This window comes from Eptatretus burgeri, chromosome 9 (genome assembly GCF_056783735.1).
Source record: "Eptatretus burgeri isolate ZD-2024b chromosome 9, Ebu_testis_v1, whole genome shotgun sequence".
Lineage (NCBI taxonomy): Eukaryota > Metazoa > Chordata > Myxini > Myxiniformes > Myxinidae > Eptatretus > Eptatretus burgeri.
The window spans coordinates 106,373,467-106,394,203 of NC_140969.1; the positions used below are offsets into that span (position 1 = coordinate 106,373,467).

At 44.8% G+C, this 20,737-nt stretch overlaps 2 protein-coding genes across 7 annotated transcripts in view; one reads left to right on the forward strand and one right to left on the reverse strand.

The window, feature by feature from the left end:
* Positions 1-16,620, forward strand: part of VPS45 (vacuolar protein sorting 45 homolog) — a 36,910-nt gene extending 20,290 nt beyond the window's left edge. For all 3 annotated transcript variants that reach the window (XM_085896568.1, XM_085896570.1, XM_085896569.1), the window contains exons 11-15: positions 3,376-3,567; positions 3,701-3,802; positions 4,547-4,668; positions 4,879-5,010; positions 16,231-16,620. In XM_085896568.1, coding sequence (XP_085752694.1) covers positions 3,376-3,567; positions 3,701-3,802; positions 4,547-4,668; positions 4,879-5,010; positions 16,231-16,324 — 642 coding nt within the window. In that variant the 3' untranslated portion in view covers positions 16,325-16,620. The remainder of the gene's footprint in view (positions 1-3,375; positions 3,568-3,700; positions 3,803-4,546; positions 4,669-4,878; positions 5,011-16,230) is intronic.
* Positions 16,621-16,798: 178 nt separating this feature from the next.
* The window catches only part of LOC147020860 (uncharacterized), a 33,581-nt gene continuing 29,642 nt past the window's right edge, over positions 16,799-20,737 (reverse strand). For 3 of the 4 annotated variants that reach the window (XM_085896563.1, XM_085896567.1, XM_085896562.1), the window contains one exon: positions 16,799-20,540. In XM_085896563.1, the coding sequence (XP_085752689.1) occupies positions 20,387-20,540 (154 nt within the window). In that variant the 3' untranslated portion in view covers positions 16,799-20,386. The remainder of the gene's footprint in view (positions 20,541-20,737) is intronic. The other variant, XM_085896564.1, reaches the window with a different exon arrangement.

The following is a 20,737-nucleotide window of genomic DNA, read 5'->3' on the forward strand; positions in this document are numbered from 1 at the left end:
GATGGAGGGGGAACATACACCAGAAACAGATTTGATTAAACGCCACCAGGATTTTGAGGAGGGAGAGAGGTTTGAGAGTTCAGACTTGAGATGAGAAAGATGTTGTTTTCTGGCTCTCCTGAGGGTAGCTACACACTTGTTCCGAGCTTTGTGGAAAGAACTGAGATTGCCCTCAGTTGGGTTTGCTTTCCATGAGGCAAAGGCAAGTTGTTTCAGGACAACTGCCTCGCCACAAGCTTCAGTAAACCAAGGGCGGGAGGAAGGGTAAGACAACTGAACACGAGAGGGGATAAATCTGTGCATGAGGGAGAGCAAGTTTCTTTGAAAGAATTCCCAGGATGAGTTGATGTTTGAGAAAGTAGTGATAGGAGACCAGTCTGTAAGTTTGATGGCTGCTCGGAGACCCTGCCAGTCGGCTTGAGTGAAATGCCAGACTCGACGGCGGTGAGGTGGTTCTCTGATAACAGCCAGAGAGATGTCCACTTTAATAAGGACGTGGTCAGAAGAACCAATTGGAGCGAAGGAAGAGCAGCAGATATTGTCAGGGAAATTTGTCAAAATCAGATCCAGAAGAGATGGAGTACCATTGGTTGAGATCCGGGTCGGGAAGTTGACCGATTGAGTCAGTCCCAATGAGTCACAGAAAGCTTTTGCTGATGTCCCATGGCAGGTGAGAGAGGTACCCACACCTAGCCAACTGGCGTGATGACAATTGAAGTCGCCACATAAGAGGAAGAGAGAGTTTGGATGAGAAGATAGAAGAAGGTCCATGTTTTCGGAGAGTGAGGTGTAGATGGAGTCATCACAGTTCGGTGGACGGTACAGTACACATATAAACATGAGGTGGGAGTGGAGGGGAAGCCGAAGCCAGAGGTATTCCTGGGGGTGTGGGGAGTGAGAGCAGTGCAGGGAGAGTGAGGAATAGAGTCTTTGATGAAGAGAGCAACACCTCCACCAGGACGAGGCTCAGGTCTGTCATACCGTAAGAGGGAGTAACCAGGGAGAGATACTTGGGAGTCAGACACGTCTTGGGAGAGGAAAGTTTCTGTTAGGCAGATAATGTCTGGTTTGTCAGTGGCAACCTGCATGGAAAGATCTGAAAGGTTTGAGCGAAGGCCCCGGATATTTGAGGTCCACACTTTTAATGAAGAGGTAGGGGAGGAGGCTTTTGGTGCAGGAGGTGGAGGGGCGGGGGAGGGTCGGACGAGGGACGAGGGGGAGGTAAGGAGGGTTGCTGAAGGAGTGTGGGGTATTGCAGAATAGCGAGGGGGAGGGGCCGAATGAGGAGGAGAAAAGGCTCTGTGGTGCTGTGAGAGAGGGGGACAAGAGACAAGGAAGATGGCAGTTGAGGATTTGAGGAGGTGGAGTGAAGAGATGGAGGTGAGAGGGCAGTGGAGGGAGGCAGGTTGGTGGATGAGAGGGGGGGCAACTTAGAGAAGGAAGAGTGAGGGGGATTAAAGGTGGGAGAAAGGTGAGGGGGGAATTTTTGAAAGAGGTGAGAGGGAGGCTTGGAGGGAGAAGAGTGGGATGGTTGCTTTGAGAGTGAGAGTGAGGGGTGAGGGGGGTGAGTTGGCACTGAAGTTGGAAAAAAAGAATGGTTGATGGAAAGCGAGCATCCATGGCAAACTGTGGTTTTTAAAAGTTTTAGGTCAGAGATACGATTTAACACAATTCGTGATGGATGCAATGAAGGCGAATTCAGAGCATGGAGAGAAGAAGCGCTGTAATAGTTGGATTTTTTAGGCAAGGAATGAAGGAGAGGTCGAAATGAGAGCAGTCTGTTAAAATAGCAGAAGAGTAGTGCATTGTGAAACAGTAAAGAGTACCACATGTGTGAGAGAGAGGAAGATGAAGCATTATAAGATCGTTTTTGTTGTTAATATTAATGTATGAGAGAGTTCAACAGATTAGGTCATGGAAGTGTAAAAAAAAAAAAAAAAAAGAAATCGAGGAAGACGAGGAGGAAGTTAAGAGGAAGAAGTAGCAGAATCGGGAGAAGGTTGTTGTTGTTGTTGTTGGGTTTTTTTTTTTTTTTTTTTTTTTTTTTTTTTTGAGATAAGAAAGAGATTAGTTGGGAGAATGGGGGATATTTGGAAAGTGGGGAGGATGAAAATTGAAGTTAATGCGGAGGATAGAAATTGAAGGTAATGGGGAGAAAAAACAAACAAACAAAAAAAAAAAAACGATCGAACACCAAGTGGAACCGGTAGGCCTCAAGCCTAGGACTAGGCCTCAAACACCAGGTGAGAACGTCGACAATAAATACTCACAAAATAGCACGATTTTTGAAACAAAACCGAACTAGGAACACACATTAACATGTAGGTGAGAAAATTAAACAGTTAAAACGGGACAAATAACAACCGGAACTTAACTTTGAGAATGTCAGCAGGGAGCCCCGAAGGAGACCTCTTGCCGCTCAAAACCGGAACCGGAAGTCGGAACCCTGTGCCTTTTATTTCCCTCTTGCCTAGTTTCTGCGTCCTTGATTGTTTTGTGTGCGGGCCAATTGCGGGGGTAGTTTTTCTTGAATAGTTTCTGTCTGCTTTTAGCGTCCATGATTTCTGTTGTGTCTCGTCTCAAAAAAATAATTTATTAACTTCTAAAGAGAGGTGTTGCCCCTTGTGAACCCCCCATTTTGCCACGCCGATGGTTTGGGTTAATTGATTACCCTTGGAGGGCTCAATTGATGATCGTCCTTAATTTGGTTTAAACGTGCAAACGTTAATGTTGAAACGTGCACACAAATAATACACGGAGTGAACGAGGTCATGAGGTCCTCTGGGTCAGAATAATACAGTATTTTAACCGCTCGGGCGCCATACACACTGCACTCTCAGGTGGGTGCCATCCATGTGACAATATTTAACCCAGTTACGACCTCGTTCACTGTGTCTATGGTAAGACGACGTCCTCAGCTACTGTAACTCTTAAGGATGTCTCTTTGTGAACGATGCATCGGAGTGAGGAAAATGGTTTATTGTGGAAAACACATTTTTATCGGCACAGCTTCTAAACTTATTACCTCCACGACCGAAGATGGAAGGAGGTTATGTTTTCACCCCTGTTTGTCTGATTGTTTGTCTGTTTGTGTGCAGGCTTTCTCAAAAATGATGCATGATGCATGTTTGTTAACTAGTATAATTATCTTTATCTCTTATCATCCTGAAGTATGATGGCTTCACACGCTCATACCTGAGTACACACGCAGCATTGTGAATGTAGTGCAACTTTGTAATTTGAAGTGCTTATAATAGTTATGTCTTCATTTTGAACCATTATACAAACAGGGTATGCGTGTCTATCCAGTTCTCCTTTGTCTTCCTCACAATTATCCTTATTTATTGAGGTCAACAGTTGCATCTCTTCCTCCAGGGTGTGAAACGAATGTTGCGAAAATCTGGGGACCTGGAGGCGGCACACCTGCTCTGCCTGTATGCTTTGCGCTACCAGCGCCACCCAAGTGGAGATCTCTCAGGTCTGCTGGATGTTCGGCGGGCAGAGTCTCAGGGCGCGGCACGGATGGCAGGTGATCACCCCAGTGGGCAGTGTGATTACTTCAAAAAGGTATGTAAGCACTATCAACCGTTAGGCACAGATATGCCATTGTTCAGTTGGAAGCTGGTTTAGTTGAATTGTAAGATATTTCGATCGGTCTCAAAGTAAATGTTTCTCATTTCTTTTATTTTTGCCTCCAAAGCTCGTAACGAACATTGTGGGGTATGGTGGTGGCAGAGGTGGCGAGGTGCTACCAAATAAAGACCCAATCTCTTTCACAAAGCAGTTTTTGAAAGGACTTAAGGTACACGATACCAGTTGCAACCTGAGAAGGAATTTCATCACGTGCTACGCATTGTCTCCACCTGCAAATTCTTGTCTATTTCAGGCCAGATTTGTCGCGTCTAAACTCCATTGGGATTGAACATTAACCGATTTCAGAACCAAGTAAAATCCGATCCATCCATTGGGACCATACTCTGTACAGAGTGTTGGTGCTGCCGCAGCATTCTCCTGGGCTATTGGGCACAATCCTGGACTGGTTGCCCCTCCGACGCAGGATACTCGAATGGCTCAACCTTCCCAGCAAGTTGATACTCATTTTGCCGACTTTGGAAGGATGACAGGCTGAGTCAACCCCACCTGGTATTAATTCAAGTACTGAGTGGGATTTGAACAAGGGACCATAGGATCCCAAGCCCCCTAAACTAACCATTAAGCCAACATGAGGCATACCAAGCCAAATATCTCATCAAAACCTGCCTGCTTCGGAGTTTGGCGAGTGGAAAGCATGGAGTTTCATGCTCACTCGAACTACTTCTGGTCTGAACTAGTTCAGAACTTGCTCAGGTAAATGAGCCAATGAAAGTGCATTCTCCCTTCATTTTTCTTACGATTGAAGCTTATAATTCTGGCTTGCAACACTCACTCTTAATGGGAGTTATTTTTCATTTCAAGGAGAGATCTCTCTCTCTCCTTCCTTTCCTTCCATTTCATTTTTTTTTTTAACTTCATCCTCATCGCACTTCCTCTTTCCTGGCATTGGCAGGGTGTGGAGAACATATACACGCAACATCAACCTGCTCTATCGGATACCCTTGACCAGCTAGTGAAAGGAAAGCTTCGTGAAAGCACGTACCCTTTCCTGGGAAGCACCACACTCAGAGAAAGGTGCGTACGTGGTGCTGCAGCAACATGAGTTGCGAGTTCGTTGTTAAGATCATGCAACTGAGTTTTTCTTTCAGTGATGTTTCCACAATGTATTTTCACGAGTCAACCTCGTGTACATACGTATGCCACACCATGTGATGCTTAGACAGTAATACTTGCATTGTTGTTGTGAAACAATTTTTCCGTTTGTTCCATGATCGATCGGTACAGGCCACAGGACATCGTCGTGTTTGTGGTTGGCGGTGTAACGTATGCGGAATCGCTTGCCGTGTACAACCTAAACCGCACGACACCAGGTGTACGGATCGTTCTTGGTGGAACTACTGTGCACAACACCCGCAGGTACCGGAGCGTGCGCACGATGTTGGACTCGGTCGGGAATGCTAACCCCACACCTTGCACTGTTCACTGTTTTGGGATAACCTTGTTTGCACGCCTGTGTATCTCGTGGGTTATTTACCGGACATGAATACAACATTCTGCTTTCACTGTTTTGTGTGTGTCCCTCCACTTTTCCAACATTGGCAAAGTTTTACTTGAATGTCAAAATTACAGTCTTTTGCATATTTAGTTTTTCATTTATTTTATTAATTACACTGCACACGCAAAGCGGAAAGGCGGTAATAAAAAATTGCTTCACTTATGTCTGTCTGTCTGTCTGTCTGTTTCTCTGTCTACAAACGTCAGTTTATGATTGAGGAACAACTTATTTCAATTATTCTTCTTCTTCTTGCGTATGGCAGCTTGGCTGCCGGTAGCTATCATTTGGTTGGGGCGTGACTATGCCGCTGATGCTGTGCCCCTCTACCAGCACACCGGTACTCATTTCGCCGACCTTGGAAGGATGACGGGCTGAGTCAACCCCATCTGGTGTTAATTCAGCAGCCAACGGTGCTCGAACTCAGGATCCTAGAATGCCAAGCCCACCACCCTAACCATGAAGCCAACACCAGGCTTAACTCTTATTTCAATTGAATGTTTAATTTTGAACACGAATCTGAAATCAAACCTGTCGTTTATCACTACTTTGGCTCTGAATTCTTCCTCATTGTACATGCACAGAGAGGAGCGAGATAATTTGTTTTTTACTCTGTCTGTCTGACAGTCAAACAAAAATTTAAATCATTCTAAATAGGAAACTTGATGTTTTTAAGGACGTTCAAGGACACATGCCTGGTGTTGGCTTAACAGTTAGGGTGGTGAGCTTGGGATCCTAGGATCCTGAGTTCAAATCCCCCTCGGCTGTTGAATTAATACCAAGTGGGGTTGACTCTGCCTGTCATCCTTCCGAGGTCAGCAAAGTGAGTGCCAGCTTGCTGGTATCCTGCATCGGAGTGGCGACCGTCCAGGATTGTGTCCATTAGCCAAGGAGACTGCTTAGGCAGCAGCAATGCTCTGCACAGATTATGGTCCCGATTAGATGGAGGGATAAAGGACACAAACGGGCATGAAGAAACACACCTTATCTGATTAAGACGAAACTTCACGAGCATGATCCACTACCCAATTAAAGGCAGAATCTAAATTTATGATGTCATAAGTCACGTGATTCGACAGCCATGTTGGATTGAAAATTTTAAAAACTTTAAATATCTTCTCCTCGAGAATGACTTACCAGATCAAGGTGAAACTTCACAAATGTGACCGCCGATCTAAGATGAACAAAAAGCTCCCTGCTCTTTTTGACATCGGTCACATGGTTTGGCAGCCATATTCGATTCAAAGAAAATATTAAATAATGCTTCCTCTGGAACCACTTCATCAATCAAAGTGAAACTTCAGAATTATGTTTCAGTCGACAAGGCAAACGTATGTTTTAAATTTCAACTCGATCGACCACATGGTTCGGCAGCCATGTTGGATTGAATAATAATATTAAATAATGTTTTCTCTGAAACCGCTTATCCGATCGAAGTGAAATTTACCAAATATCATCTACTACCATTGCTGCATGCAGGACAAAAACGATGATATCATTGGTCACATGGTATGGCAGCCATATTGGATAGAAAAGTGAACCTTATCCGATTGAGACGAAGCTTCACACATGTGATCCTCTCCCCAATCATGGGCAGAATCCAAATTTTCAAAGCGATAGGTCATGTGGTTTGGCAGCCATGTTCGTTTGAAAATGGAAAATTTAAAAACGGTTTTCTCTCAATCCGCTAACCACATCGAAGTGAACCATATCACATTACATGGAGCAACGGAAGTGGATCATAACTACCAAGTTTAGAAATGAACGCTACAGCTGTTTCCGAAATATAATTTTTGTATATTTTCCTTGAAACCAATGGGTCTGCCAAACCACGTGACTGATTACGTCATTGTTAAATAAAATATATATGGTAAGGTGAGTGGATCATCACTGCAAAGTCTAGTATTGGTAGGTTATTTGGTTTCACACAAATAATTATTTTATTATACCCAATAAATCACATCTTGATATACTGCATAGAGCTGTTTATGTCTGTCGGTGGGTCATAAGCACCGCCCATTCTGCAGGCCACGCCTTTCCCTCCTCTCCGCTAACGTCACAAGCACCTCCTTTTAGCTAGGCCACGCCTTCCCTCCTCTCCGCCAACGTCACAAACACCGCCTTTGAGCGAGGCCACGCCTTCCCTCCTCTCCACTAACGTCACAAGCTCGGCCACGCCTTTCCCTCCTCTCCACGAACGTCACAAGCACCGCCTTATAGCGAGGCCACGCCTTCCCTCCTCTCCGCCAACGTCACAAACACTGCTTTTGAGCGAGGCCACGCCTTCCCTTCTCTCCACTAACGTCACAAGCACCGCCTTTTAGCGAGGCCACGCCTTTCCCTCCTCTCCACGAACGTCACAAGCACCGCCTTTTAGCGAGGCCACGCCTTCCCTCCTCACCACTAACGTCACAAGCACCGCCTTTGAGCGAGGCCACGCCTTCCCTCCTCTCCACTAACGTCACAAGCACCGCCTTTGAGCGAGGCCACGCCTTTCCCTCCTCTCCACTAACGTCACAAGCACCGCCTTTGAGCGAGGCCACGCCTTCCCTCCTCTCCACTAACGTCACAAGCACCGCCTTTGAGCGAGGCCACGCCTTTCCCTCCTCTCCACTAACGTCACAAGCACCGCCTTTGAGCGAGGCCACGCCTTTCCCTCCTCTCCACTAACGTCACAAGCACCGCCTTTTAGGGAGGCCACGCCTTCCCTCCAGCTGCCCAGAAATCGCAGCCATATTTTTTTCCTCACATCGCTCAGTATGTGTCGAGGCCTCATGTATACTTGAAGACTGAACGAGTCTTTTATCATAACATAAAGGTAACGTTTTGAGGAAACAAACGTACAGTTTGATTACAGCTCAAACGAGGTAATGCATATTTTCTTTGCAACGGTCGTGGCAGTTGTTTAATATCCACCGCCCAATGAAGGTACGTGCTTGCTCGAGTGCTTCAGCCACTTGACGAGCTTACGCCAAGAAATGTGAAACTGAACACAAGCAATTACACTTGATAACTAACGGAGGGAGGAGTGGGAAGGGGAAGGGTGGGAGTCTGGAGGAAATGTGGTGGGAGGGGGAAGGGTGGGGTGGTAGGAGGCAGGTGATAATGAATGATTGATACATCACGTGCTTTCGTGGCTATATTGGATTGAAGGGGAAAAAAAGTTTTCACTGGAAAAAGAGGACGTTGTGAGCCAGGTGTCCGATCGAAGCGGGGTTGTATCAAAGCGGGACGTCATAATACACAGCCATAACTGCTCGCAGTTTTAAAGCAGAGTGCCTCTAATTATTGGATTCGCTATATATGCTAGATATCCCTTATTGTTGGGTTTTCAGTCTGTCCGTCTGTGTGTATGTGTGTCTGCAACGCGAGGCTTCACAGCACGAACCAGCGAACCAATTTCGATGAAACTTTGCCAACAGGTGCCATATGGTCTGGGAATGTGCGCGTTTGAATTTCGTTGCCTAGCAACCACCCGTTGCTGTTTAGCGGCCAAAAAACCACGTTCAGTATTTTCAATACTTGTCCTTCAGTTTTGAATGTAGAGAAGCGAGACTTCGGAATTAAACACTTCGAGATATTTAGAAAATTTTACTCAAGCCGATTTTTGATTGAGGTTTTATTTTTCAAATGGTAGTCCTTCAAAAATCGGGTGTCTTCTATTCACTGTCATTTTTTATGAGGGGCTGAGGAAAGTGGGCGGAGCTTAGGGAAAGTGGACATGGTTGATGAAGTGGGAGTGGCGTAGGAAAGTGGGCGTGGCTTATGGAAAATATTGTGTGGCTCAGGAGGTGTGGTCAAACAAGAGCATTGAGAGAAGTTTATCGGGTTGTGTGTGTGTGTGTGCGTGCGTGCGTGCGTGCGTGCGCAATGCGAGGCTCCACAGCACAAACCAGCAAACCGTTTATTTTTCAAATGGTAGTCCTTCAAAAATAGGGTGTCTATTTACCGTCATTTTTTATGAGGAGTGCCAGTTGGCAAAATACGCAATAGGAAAAATCTTGCCAGGCAGAGGAACAATTGTATGTGAACCAATACGTCTTGGCAATGAATCTTCGTCGGTGGATCGGTCAGAATGAAAAGCATCGTATCCAGCGCTTCAATCCTAGCGAATCCCTCGTCGCCTACCGGCTTGTTCTTACTTTATTATTATTATTATTATTATTATTATTATTATTATTATTATTATTATTAGTATGATTGGTAATACCCACTCCCTCTGGGAAACCAGCACGTATGCAAAATTTGGTGGAGATTGGCCAAGCCATGTGTTTTTTTTCCTATGATTTTCAGACACACACACACCATTAAAAACACACACACACACACACACACAAACACATCATTAACATACACACACACACACATACACACACGTACACACACAGACACATCATTAACACACACATACACAAACACACACAAACACATCATTAACATACACACACATACACACACACATACACACACACACAAACACACCATTAACACACCATTAACACACACACACACACACACACACACACACACACACACACACACACACACACACACACACACACAAACACATCATTAACATACACATACACACAAACACATCATTAACATACACATACACACAAACACATCATTAACATACACATACACATTCACATACACACAAACACATCATTAACATACACAGACATACACATACACACAAACACACCATTAACACACACACGCACATACACATACACACACAAACACACCATTAACACACACATACACACACACACATAGACACAGGTACACACACACATACATATACACACACAAACACATCATTAACATACACACATACACATACACAAACACATCATTAACATACACACACAAGCACATCATTAACATACATACACACACACACACATACACATACACATACACACACACACACCATTAACACACACAAACATACACAAACACATACACACAAACACATCATTAACAGACACACATACACATACACACACAAACACACCATTAGCACATACACATAAACACACATACACATACACACACGTACACACACAAGCACATCATGAACATACACACATACACGTACACACACAAACACATCATTAACATACACAAACACATCATTAACATACATACACATATACACATATACACACACACACATACACACACACCATTAAAACACATACACACAAACACACCATTAACACACATATACACACATACACACACAGACACATCATTAACATACACATACACACACCATTAACACACACAAACACATCATTAACATACACACACAAACACACACATACACATACACATACACATACACATACACATACACATTCACATACACACAAACACATCATTAACAACACACACATACACATACACACACAAACACACCATTAACACACACTAACACACACATAGACAGGTACACACACATACACATACACACACCATTAACACACACACACACACACACACACACACACACACACACACACACACACACACACATACACAAACACACACTGACACACACACACATACACATACACACACACAAACACACCACTAACACACAGACACATCCACATTAACACACAAACACAGACACACACGTACACACACAAACACATTAGAAGCAAAAACACATGTGCACACACAAGCACATCATTAACATACATACACACACATACACATACACATACACACACACACACACACACCATTAATACACATAGACACAAACACATCATTAACATACACATACATACACATACACACACAAACATACCATTAACACACATACACATACACACGTACACACACAAACACATCATTAACATGCACATACACATACACACACCATTAACACACACAAACACATCATTAACATACACACACAAACACACACACATACACATACACATTCACATACACACAAACACATCATTAACATACACACACATACACATACACACAAACACACCATTAACATACACATACACACACAAACACACCATTAACACACACATACACACACAAACACACCATTAACACACACATAGACAGGTACACGCACACATACACATACACACACCATTAACACACACACACACACATACACAAACACATCATTAACATACACACACATACACATACACACACCATTAACACACATACACATACACATAAACACACATACACATACACACACGTACACACACAAACACATCATTAGCATACACACATGTGCACACACAAGCACATCATTAACATACATACACACACATACACATACACATACACATACACACACACACACACACACACACCATTAATACACATAGACACAAACACATTAACATACACATACATACACATACACACACAAACATACCATTAACACACATACACATACACACGTACACACACAAACACATCATTAACATACATACACACACGTACACACAAACACATCATTAACATACACACACATACACGTACACACATACACACATACACACACAAACACATTAACATACACACATACACACATACACACACAAACACATCATTAACATACACACCCAAACATACCATGAATACACACACCATTGACACATACCATTAATCAAAGCCATAAACCAACTTGAAAGACCATTATCCAGTGCAGCTGGAAAATAGTAAACTGGTCACAATCACAAATCAGTATACTGGATATCAATACAAGGAAACTCCTCACCATCCACAAAATGTTTTATTAAAATCAACGTATCCTGAGAATGTACCGACCGAGATGAGGACGTAGCAGCCTGATGGAGCTCAACCGAGTGAACAGCATGACAACGGTTGGATTGGCTGAACACGTGAAAAGTGCAACAGGATGCCAAATCCAATTTGTATGGAAACATGAAGTCAACAACCAGAGAAGGTATCCCTAACCCACCGAGCAAAAATTTCCAAACATAGATGCAAATGGAAGATGTCACACAAGAAACCGAAGCAACAACGAATACATCCCCAACAATTTGCAAAAAAAACCCAAAAGAAAATATTAAACGAAGTATCAACAGATATACACCAACAACTGGGGAAACGAGAAAAGAACAGGAAGGTGTGTGTGTGTGTGTGTGTGTGTGTGTGTGTGTGTGTGTGTGTGTGTGTGTGTGTGTGTGTGTGTGTGTGTGTGTGTGTGTGTGTATTTATCTATTTTTTGTGGGGCGGTTATCGGCTGCGAGCATGACCGCGAGATGGCGCAGTAGAGTCGGCTCGACCGATCACCCTGAATTTAGATCGTACCTTTCGGAAAACTCCGAAAAAGTACGGGTCCCTTGTCGGACCGTGAAGCGTCAATATTTCTGCCACGTGGTACAGGGTTATTTGCCAATTTTCAAAATACCTAGATTTCCACGTGGCGATTTCCCGAGTCTCCACACCCTCGACGGCACCCATACGGAACGAGCCGCTAGCACACTCGAACCATGTGCGACTCGAGCGGTTTATCGCCGAGATCCGTCGGTCCAAATGTCCCGTTACCACGGCACAACGGCCTTGCTAATTTTCCAACATGCAGCACACTAAACCAATGGAGGAAGGGACATGAACGAGCTGAAACATTTAACAATCGGGGTTTTTATTCACAATGGGGAAATGAGGGGAGCACATAAGGGCAGAGTTAAACCGAATATAGCAGGCACGTATACACAGCACGGCACTTATACAATTTCCTACTTAACTGACTGGCACCACAAACACACAAACGCACACACCCAAAATAATCGGAGCAAAAGCGGTCTTTATTCGGACCTCCAGCCCGGTCTTGGTGAGAGTCTGTTTGACCTTTCCGCCTTGTGCGGTCTTCAAGGACCAGGTCCTCGGGGCAGAACTGGACCCCCAGCATGATCCAGATGCCCTCACGACCGGGCTCCAGGCGAACGAAGTCGGCAGGGCGAAAGCTGGCAGGCCAAGACCCTCCGTTGCACCGACAACTCCGTGCGCAGATGCTTTCGCACTCAACCACCTTGCGCGCAGTTGCTCACTTCTTGCCAGAACACACTCTCCGCGCATGCAGACCACGCCCATAATTATACTCCCCCTCTTCAGAGGGGGGGGGGGCACCTCCTCGCGACCCTCCCTCTCTCACTGGCTGGTTTTGGCGCGCAAATTGCTCGTCGTCTCTCTCACTGGCCAAAACGGGTGGCAAACTCCTTGATTGGCCCGGGGGCGTGGTGACATCACGTGGACCGCCTCTCACACAGTCGGGGAAGTCTGATTGGCCGGGCGACGGTTACCCCACTCGTTGCATGCTGATTGGTCGAGGGCTGCCGCGCGGCTCCTCCTTGAACTCTGCCCACCATGACGTCGGCCAGAGCGAGGTGAAGGAAGCGAAGTGAAGGTGAGGGTGATGCGGTGTTGTCGGCGTTGATGTTGGTGGTGTAAAAATAAAAGAAAAACCCTATCAAAATAACTACACAGCGCATTTACATTTAATCACCCATTAGACAAGGGACGGGAAGCTATCTGTCCACATTTACTTATCGATATAACAGCTATAGGACCTGTATGTTGAGTGCAGTAAACTTCCAAATTCGTAACAATATGTCATTCCGCTGGCAGCCAAGGTAAATCCCCTGACTCAAATTGTGGTGACGGGCGGTTAACACCACCATCCCGGATGGACGGGGGCACGGTAATGGATGCACAGGTGGTTTTATTCTCGAACCACACGACAAATACACCAACATAGCCACTTAAAATGAACACATTTTATGAAGATCGACAAATATTTACAAAGAAAAATCAGAATTTAATCATACATGAGGTAAATTAGTCCTAATGTCTAAGTATAAATTGAGGCGCCTCAACACACAGATAAGGGGAAACGAAATAAACAATCCCTCCTTTTATTCTTGCACTTCGCTCAGCCTAGAGATGGTCTTTGTGGAACTTGGAATTGAGGTGCTTCGATTTGCACGTGTGGATGTGCGCAAAATGACGCCGCTTTCTCGCAGCAGGACAAACGTGCGTCAGGCTCAACGGTATTCAACACCAAGGCTCAGAGACCCTGTGCAGCTGCTTCATGCCTCGATCATCCTCATCGACCCGCTATTTGACATATACGAGGCTCGGGGTCCGTTCCTTATGATCCAACCAAGAGCCAAAGGCCAACGCATTGCTTCACCACGTGAGCCAAATTGCCTCAACATGAATACAAGAATCGTGCCATCTTCTTCATGCGTCGAAGGAAAGCCAGCCGTAAAGCCCTGTTCTTACAGGCCATTTCCAAGCTGCGTTCTCCCTCGACCACGTGCACCTCTCACTCTGCACTCAACTCTTCACACTGACCTCGTGCATGCGCTCTCCCGATCTCTCAGCTCTCACCCGAACCCCCGTTTCTTCCTCCGGGGTGTGGCTTGCTCGCACCCAACCCAGGAAGGCGGGGCCTCCGCCCGCTCGGCATGTTTGGCTAGTTTCTGATGTCGCACCTATCAATCATCAGCCTCGGGGGCGTGACTTCGCCCGCCGTCACCCTTGGAGGCAGGGTTTCTGCCCGCTCATAGTTGTTTTAGGGACGTTTTCCCCACCTTTATTGCCAATCTTGGAATACAAAACTTAGGGAAAGTTCACAGTGGGGAGATTACATACTTGGGCAATTTGTCTTAAACCCTAACTAATTAACGTGGCACCACCACCCCCCCCCATCCCGTATGGTGACATGTAGCACTTTATCTCACTGTTTCCCTACTTAATTACATCTAGATGTGTCCTACATGTCCACGGACCAAACAACTCCATTCAATCCTAACTTTCCTCTTAAATTCCTCCATGTACCCCCACAACCATAATGTGTATATATATATATATATATATATATATATATATATATATATATATATATATATATATATATATATATATATATATATATATATATATATATATATATATATATATATATATATAGTTGGACAGATTGGAAATAGACACAGAAGGCTCTTTGAAATGGCTAAGAAGAAATCAGCTCAATTGGGATGGAGAATGAATCATCATAAATGCCAAAAACCAAGGACGCACCACACCAGTGGCTTTTAAAAAAAAATGGCAGAACTCATCTAATTGGACAGGTGTAGGTTCTGCAAGGTATAAACAGGAAGTACGAGCCACCTCCTATTGGGATGTAAAAAAAAACTCGTCTCAGAGCAGATGTACACACAAAGGCACAACAAGGTATGTGGAGTAATCTACCGGCAGATCTACAGAAATTTCAATATCCCATATGCACAAAACTCATGGAAACGTGAACCAAAGGCATTCCCTGAAAACAAGGAATGCTCACGTACGACCAAATGATCCCATCGAGTGTGAACTTAGAAAACAAACCATTGTGACCGGATATAGTACTGAGGTACAAAAAGGAAAGGACGCCATTGCAAATTGAGGTTTCAGTTCCCAGCAATTTTGGCCTAAACAACACATAAATCAAGAAAATGACCAAATACCAAGACCTCAAAAATGAAGTGAAAAGATCTTGGAAACTGAAAAGCCCCCGAAATTGTACCAGTGATAATTGGAGCAATGGAATAATGACGAAGAAGAACCCTACGGGTATCTTAAAAACCATCCCTGGGAATATTACGACAAACGAACTGCTGTTGGAAGCTGTCTGGAGCTCAGTGATGATCCTGAAAAGAGACATCAGAACAAAAGTTTGAGAATAAGAAAACTTGACAAATTGGTCCGTGATTCATGATCACCCTTACCGAAACAGAGGTGGGTACTTCAAGGCCGAGGAGGGCATTGAAGCTCCGTTACCCCTTCTGAAACCCGCATATGGAGATGACAACCAACAAAACACACACACACACACAGGAAGTTTGACTTATTGGTGTCTATCAATAGTCTGTTTTAACAACAGCTCGTTACCCCTTTCCCTTTAAATGTGCTTGCAGTGTAATCCAACACCGACTGGCCAGCCACCTGGGCTGCTTACATTTTCACACCGTGTGATCCTGTTTTTATGATGCCATCTTTGAACTCCTGTTTTACAGCTTTCTGGAAGAAGTTCAAAGATGTATGTCACCTGACTTGGTAAGCATTCCCTTGAAGAATCAGCAAAGGAATAGACCACGCCTTCAACGATAAAAGTGGAGGGTTTGGCAGTGAGTCGGGAGAGTGTTCATGAAGAGTTCCATCTGATTATGGTGAAATAAATAATGACATAACAAGGAAGTGTAAATGTGCTAAAATATAAAGGAGATTGAGGTTTGGGCTGAAAAATATTTTTGGGGAGAGGGGAAACATTCCTCGGTGTAAATCATGTGACGTGTAAAAGTGTTTTTTTCACATCAAAGATATATTGTTCAATCATGACGAGTGTAATGTTTGTTTTTGTAATATATTGCTTTTGATAGCGGATATTAAAATTTGAAACAGTGGAACTGATTGATCCTTGAGCTTGCATGATCTCTGACAAAGGCCTCTCACGCATTTGCAAAGACAAATTTCTGGCATTTGACGAATGTTCAGCCGTGATCTACCATATTCAGGTATGAAAATTTTTGATTTTTTTTTTAGGTATGTTCAGCCGTGATCTGATGCATCATGTGGACGACAAACTGGAAGAGCACTCGTTTATTGTTAAACTGATATTCAACAACAAAAAACAAAACAATTGGTCACAAGTGCAAAGTTTCAACATCGTGCATCATAAAGCAAGCAGCCATAAATGTCACACACAACTCGGATCCATTGCTGTGTACTTATCGTGTATAATAGAAACAACCGCTCACTCAGGGAGCAGCCAGGAGGTGGGGGGTGGGGGGGTCATGTTATTATCCTTGTGATTAATAATACCATGTCGGCCCAACTTCGGTGGGCAATTTAAAGTGGTGATATTTCCACAAAGTGATACTTTCACATACATACATACTGTACATACATACGCCATAGCTCCATTATATATAAACAGAGTACGATGGGTGATCTTGTTCCAAGTGTGCAACATGTTCTTCTGACGCTTCCGTTTATTTAGGCGGTGCATAGACAACAGACAGCTGCCTCGATCACTCGTGAAAATGAAATAAAATAACCCAGGTTACGTACATGGAGCAAACAATGCAGACTGCTTATGTGCATCCAAGTGTCCTTTACAGTTTCCTGAGTAACTCCTGGAAGTTTCAGTTTCCAAGGTCAAATGCTGTTGGAGGAGTAGATGATACCTGCATACAACAAGCTTTCCATCCAATTTGTATGTATATGCATCATACATGTATGTATATATATATATATATATATATATATATATATATATATATATATATATATATATATATATATATATATATATACATATTACACACCTAGAAAAGGCAAAAATCTCTCTTTCCCTCTCTCCCTCTGTTTGTTTGTATGTGTTATACACATGGCCATATCGTTTAAGTTACAACTTCCAAACTTGGGGTGCAAATACAACTTTGCGCTGGCGGGGGGGGGGGGGCGTTACATAGGCTTTGTGGCCACAGCCTCACACGACGGTGTGGGGGTCGGGGTGTGGGGCGTTAATTCTCGATGTAAATGTGTACCATGTAGCATCACCTGGTGGTGGTGGGAGAAGGTATTACAATCCCTTTTTGTACCTGGGTAATGCTGAAGTTAAAGCACTCTTCACATGGATAAATGTGTTCTCCATACTTTCTCTCTCCCCCACTTCCCTAATGGTAAGCCCTCAGTCAATATTCGCTATTGCTGTTCAAATGACATTGCATAATATTGTTGCGGAAATGGCCCTTAGTGTGTTATTAAATATAGGATTAGCCCAGATCCCCCATTAAATGCATGTTTAGCCAGGTTGTTCGGTAATTGGACGTTACATGTGTGTCGGGAGGTGTAGCAGGCTGTTCATTGTTCATGCAGTGGTGGTGTACCGAGAGGTTCTTCTTCCTTCCCCTCTCTGAACTAGCCCCGCCCAGTGCTCTGGGAGGAGCAGTCAGTCGAGTTCGAGAAGAGTGAGCGCCGGAAAGGCAGGGGTGGATCCGCCTGAGCCTCGACACGGGCGATCGGCAGTAAGAGGAACTGCCTGAGCCTCGAGACGGGCGATCGGCAGTAAGAGAGTAACTGCCTGGTGTCGAGTCGCGATCTGCTGTATAAGGGACAGCTGTGTCGAGACGGGCGATCGGCAGTAAGAGAGTAACTGCCTAGTGTCGAGTCTACGATCTGCTTCGTGAAAGAGAAGGCTGTGTCTGTCTGTGATCTACTTCGTGAAATAGGCAGGAGGAACTGCATGAGGGTTTCTGCGATCGGCTCTCGTGAAAAGGCTGCCCCGAAAGGCAGCAGAAGGAACTGGCTGCTGTGAGAGTGGGATCGGCTTGTGTGAGTCGGTGATCGACTTAATGAGGAGGTGATCGACACGTCTTGTAATCTCATCAATCCACCTGTGGAGGCCAACACCCAGAATTGGCATAGTCTGGTGAACAGGCCAGGCCTGGATTTGTATGCTGGACCTTGTGAAAAGCCAGCTGGAGCACACCGCGGATCTTTTGTCTTGGGCCGTCGACCTCGCGGGGTCAGGACGCGCCGAGGCTGCATGCGTGGGCGGTGCGACAAAAGGATGACGCCGCCATCTTGCCACGCTGCATGCTCTAGCTGGGTGCTCGAATCCGTTGACATCGGCTTGTCACGAGCCGCATTCGGGCCTTTGACACTTTTCCTCTCGTCCATGAGGCATCACCAAGTACTCTGTGTCTTGTCTGCATGTTGTCCGTGTCTTGTCTGCATGTTGTCTAAGGTTTATCTCGCTAGGGTCCCCTTCAAAACCCGTAATCCGTAGCTCCCTAGTTAAGAACGGGTTATAGATTAATTATAACATTGTCGTGAATGCTTGTGTTGTGTTCCCCGATGTGTCCCCAATAAATCTGGCTGAGTTATACGAGATTTGCCGCCTTGAATTATTCGTGCCGTGCTGAGAAACAATTCGCTCGATTGGTATATAAAACCAAAATGGTTACAGACTGGCAGAATTCGCTTGATCTCTGACAAAACCATTCTGTAACCAGGGGCTATTCCCCCAGCTGGCAAGGCACAGGTGTATTTTGGTATCGTGATCTGAGGCGCGTAACCCGAGAATTGTGCCGAACCAGCCGGCGTTATAACCCCAGAGACTGAGGTGCTGTTAAGTGACGTCCGAATCCTTAACACTGGGGTCAAGAGTCGGGTGCGAATCCCGCCACCGCTGAATCCATAACGATATAATGTATGTATGTATGGTATGTATGTGTGTATGTATGTATACTAGCAGGTTTGCCCGGCATTGCTCGGGAAGAGAAACCTGAATAAGTAACACTTTGTAGCCAATCACAAAGATTGATTATTGCATTTGCTGCTTGGAGCTCAGTTTCAGGTTCCACGTGTATCCTTTTCCCTGAATTCGTCTAAAGAAGAAGACATTTGAATACAAACGACTTTCCATTTTGTATTTTTATTTTGATCTTCCTCTTCGTGTGTTGTTGTATATCATTTGCAATTCAGCATCTGAAAAGGCTGTGATGGATATCCCATGAACAATGTCCCCTCCTTGCTCATCACACCGCCTGATTAATTTTTTTCTCAAAGCGGATGCAGACGGGCTTTGAGGAGACGGGACGGGTGGGCGCTTTCTAGTTTTTAATATAAATCCAAACCGGCATCACCTCCGCTCACTGTTTTAAACCATTCACCACACCCCCCCCCCCTCCAACACCCGTTGACTCTCCTGCCTTCTCCCTCCCCCTGAGCAGGCAAAACTATACACTGCCTTGTTATGTAATCGTGAGGAGCAATTTACTGATGGAATGGCGTTTGAACAATATTAGTGAATAATGACTGTGGGCTTGCCATGGAGGGGGAGAGAAGGGAAGGAGGGCAAATTTACCTGTGCGAAGAGTGCTTTAACCTTAGTGTTTCCCAGGTAAGAAAGGAAATTGTAATCTGCCACCACCACCACCAGGTGCCACTTCATGTTACACATTTACATCGAGAATTTATGTCGCCCACAGCCCTGCTTGAGGCCACGGCCACACAGCCAGTCCCCCCCCCCCCCCGTGAAGTTGTATTTCTCACCCTATGCGTCGAAAGATGCGAGTGAGCAGTTCTTCTTCTTCAAAGATGATGCATCTTCAGGTGCTGTGAGTGATGTATATTTGGTGTTGTGAAAATTGTGAACCTCCTAGTTTACCATCGGGTAGCCTTCATCGTGGTGTGCCGTGATTGCTTGATACCAGGCCTAGAAGGCAAGCCAAGGAGTTTGCAAAAGTGGTTACAGATGTGCAGCGTTTCAAACTGCAGCAGTGCAGAGGTCGGAGCGTTTCCTTTCATGCCGGCCCACCTGCATGCACACGAAGCCCATTAGGCATGCACCTGTGCCTCTGTACCAGCTCACCTTGTGCATATTTACATAGTACCATGGGAGGTTTTTCACTGAACTCTGCAGATTCAAGAGCCCTTTTCAATTTCAGTGTCAAAGCACCTGCCATTTTCTTTGCCATCACCACAGTCCTCACTTTTCCACCTATCTTTACCTAC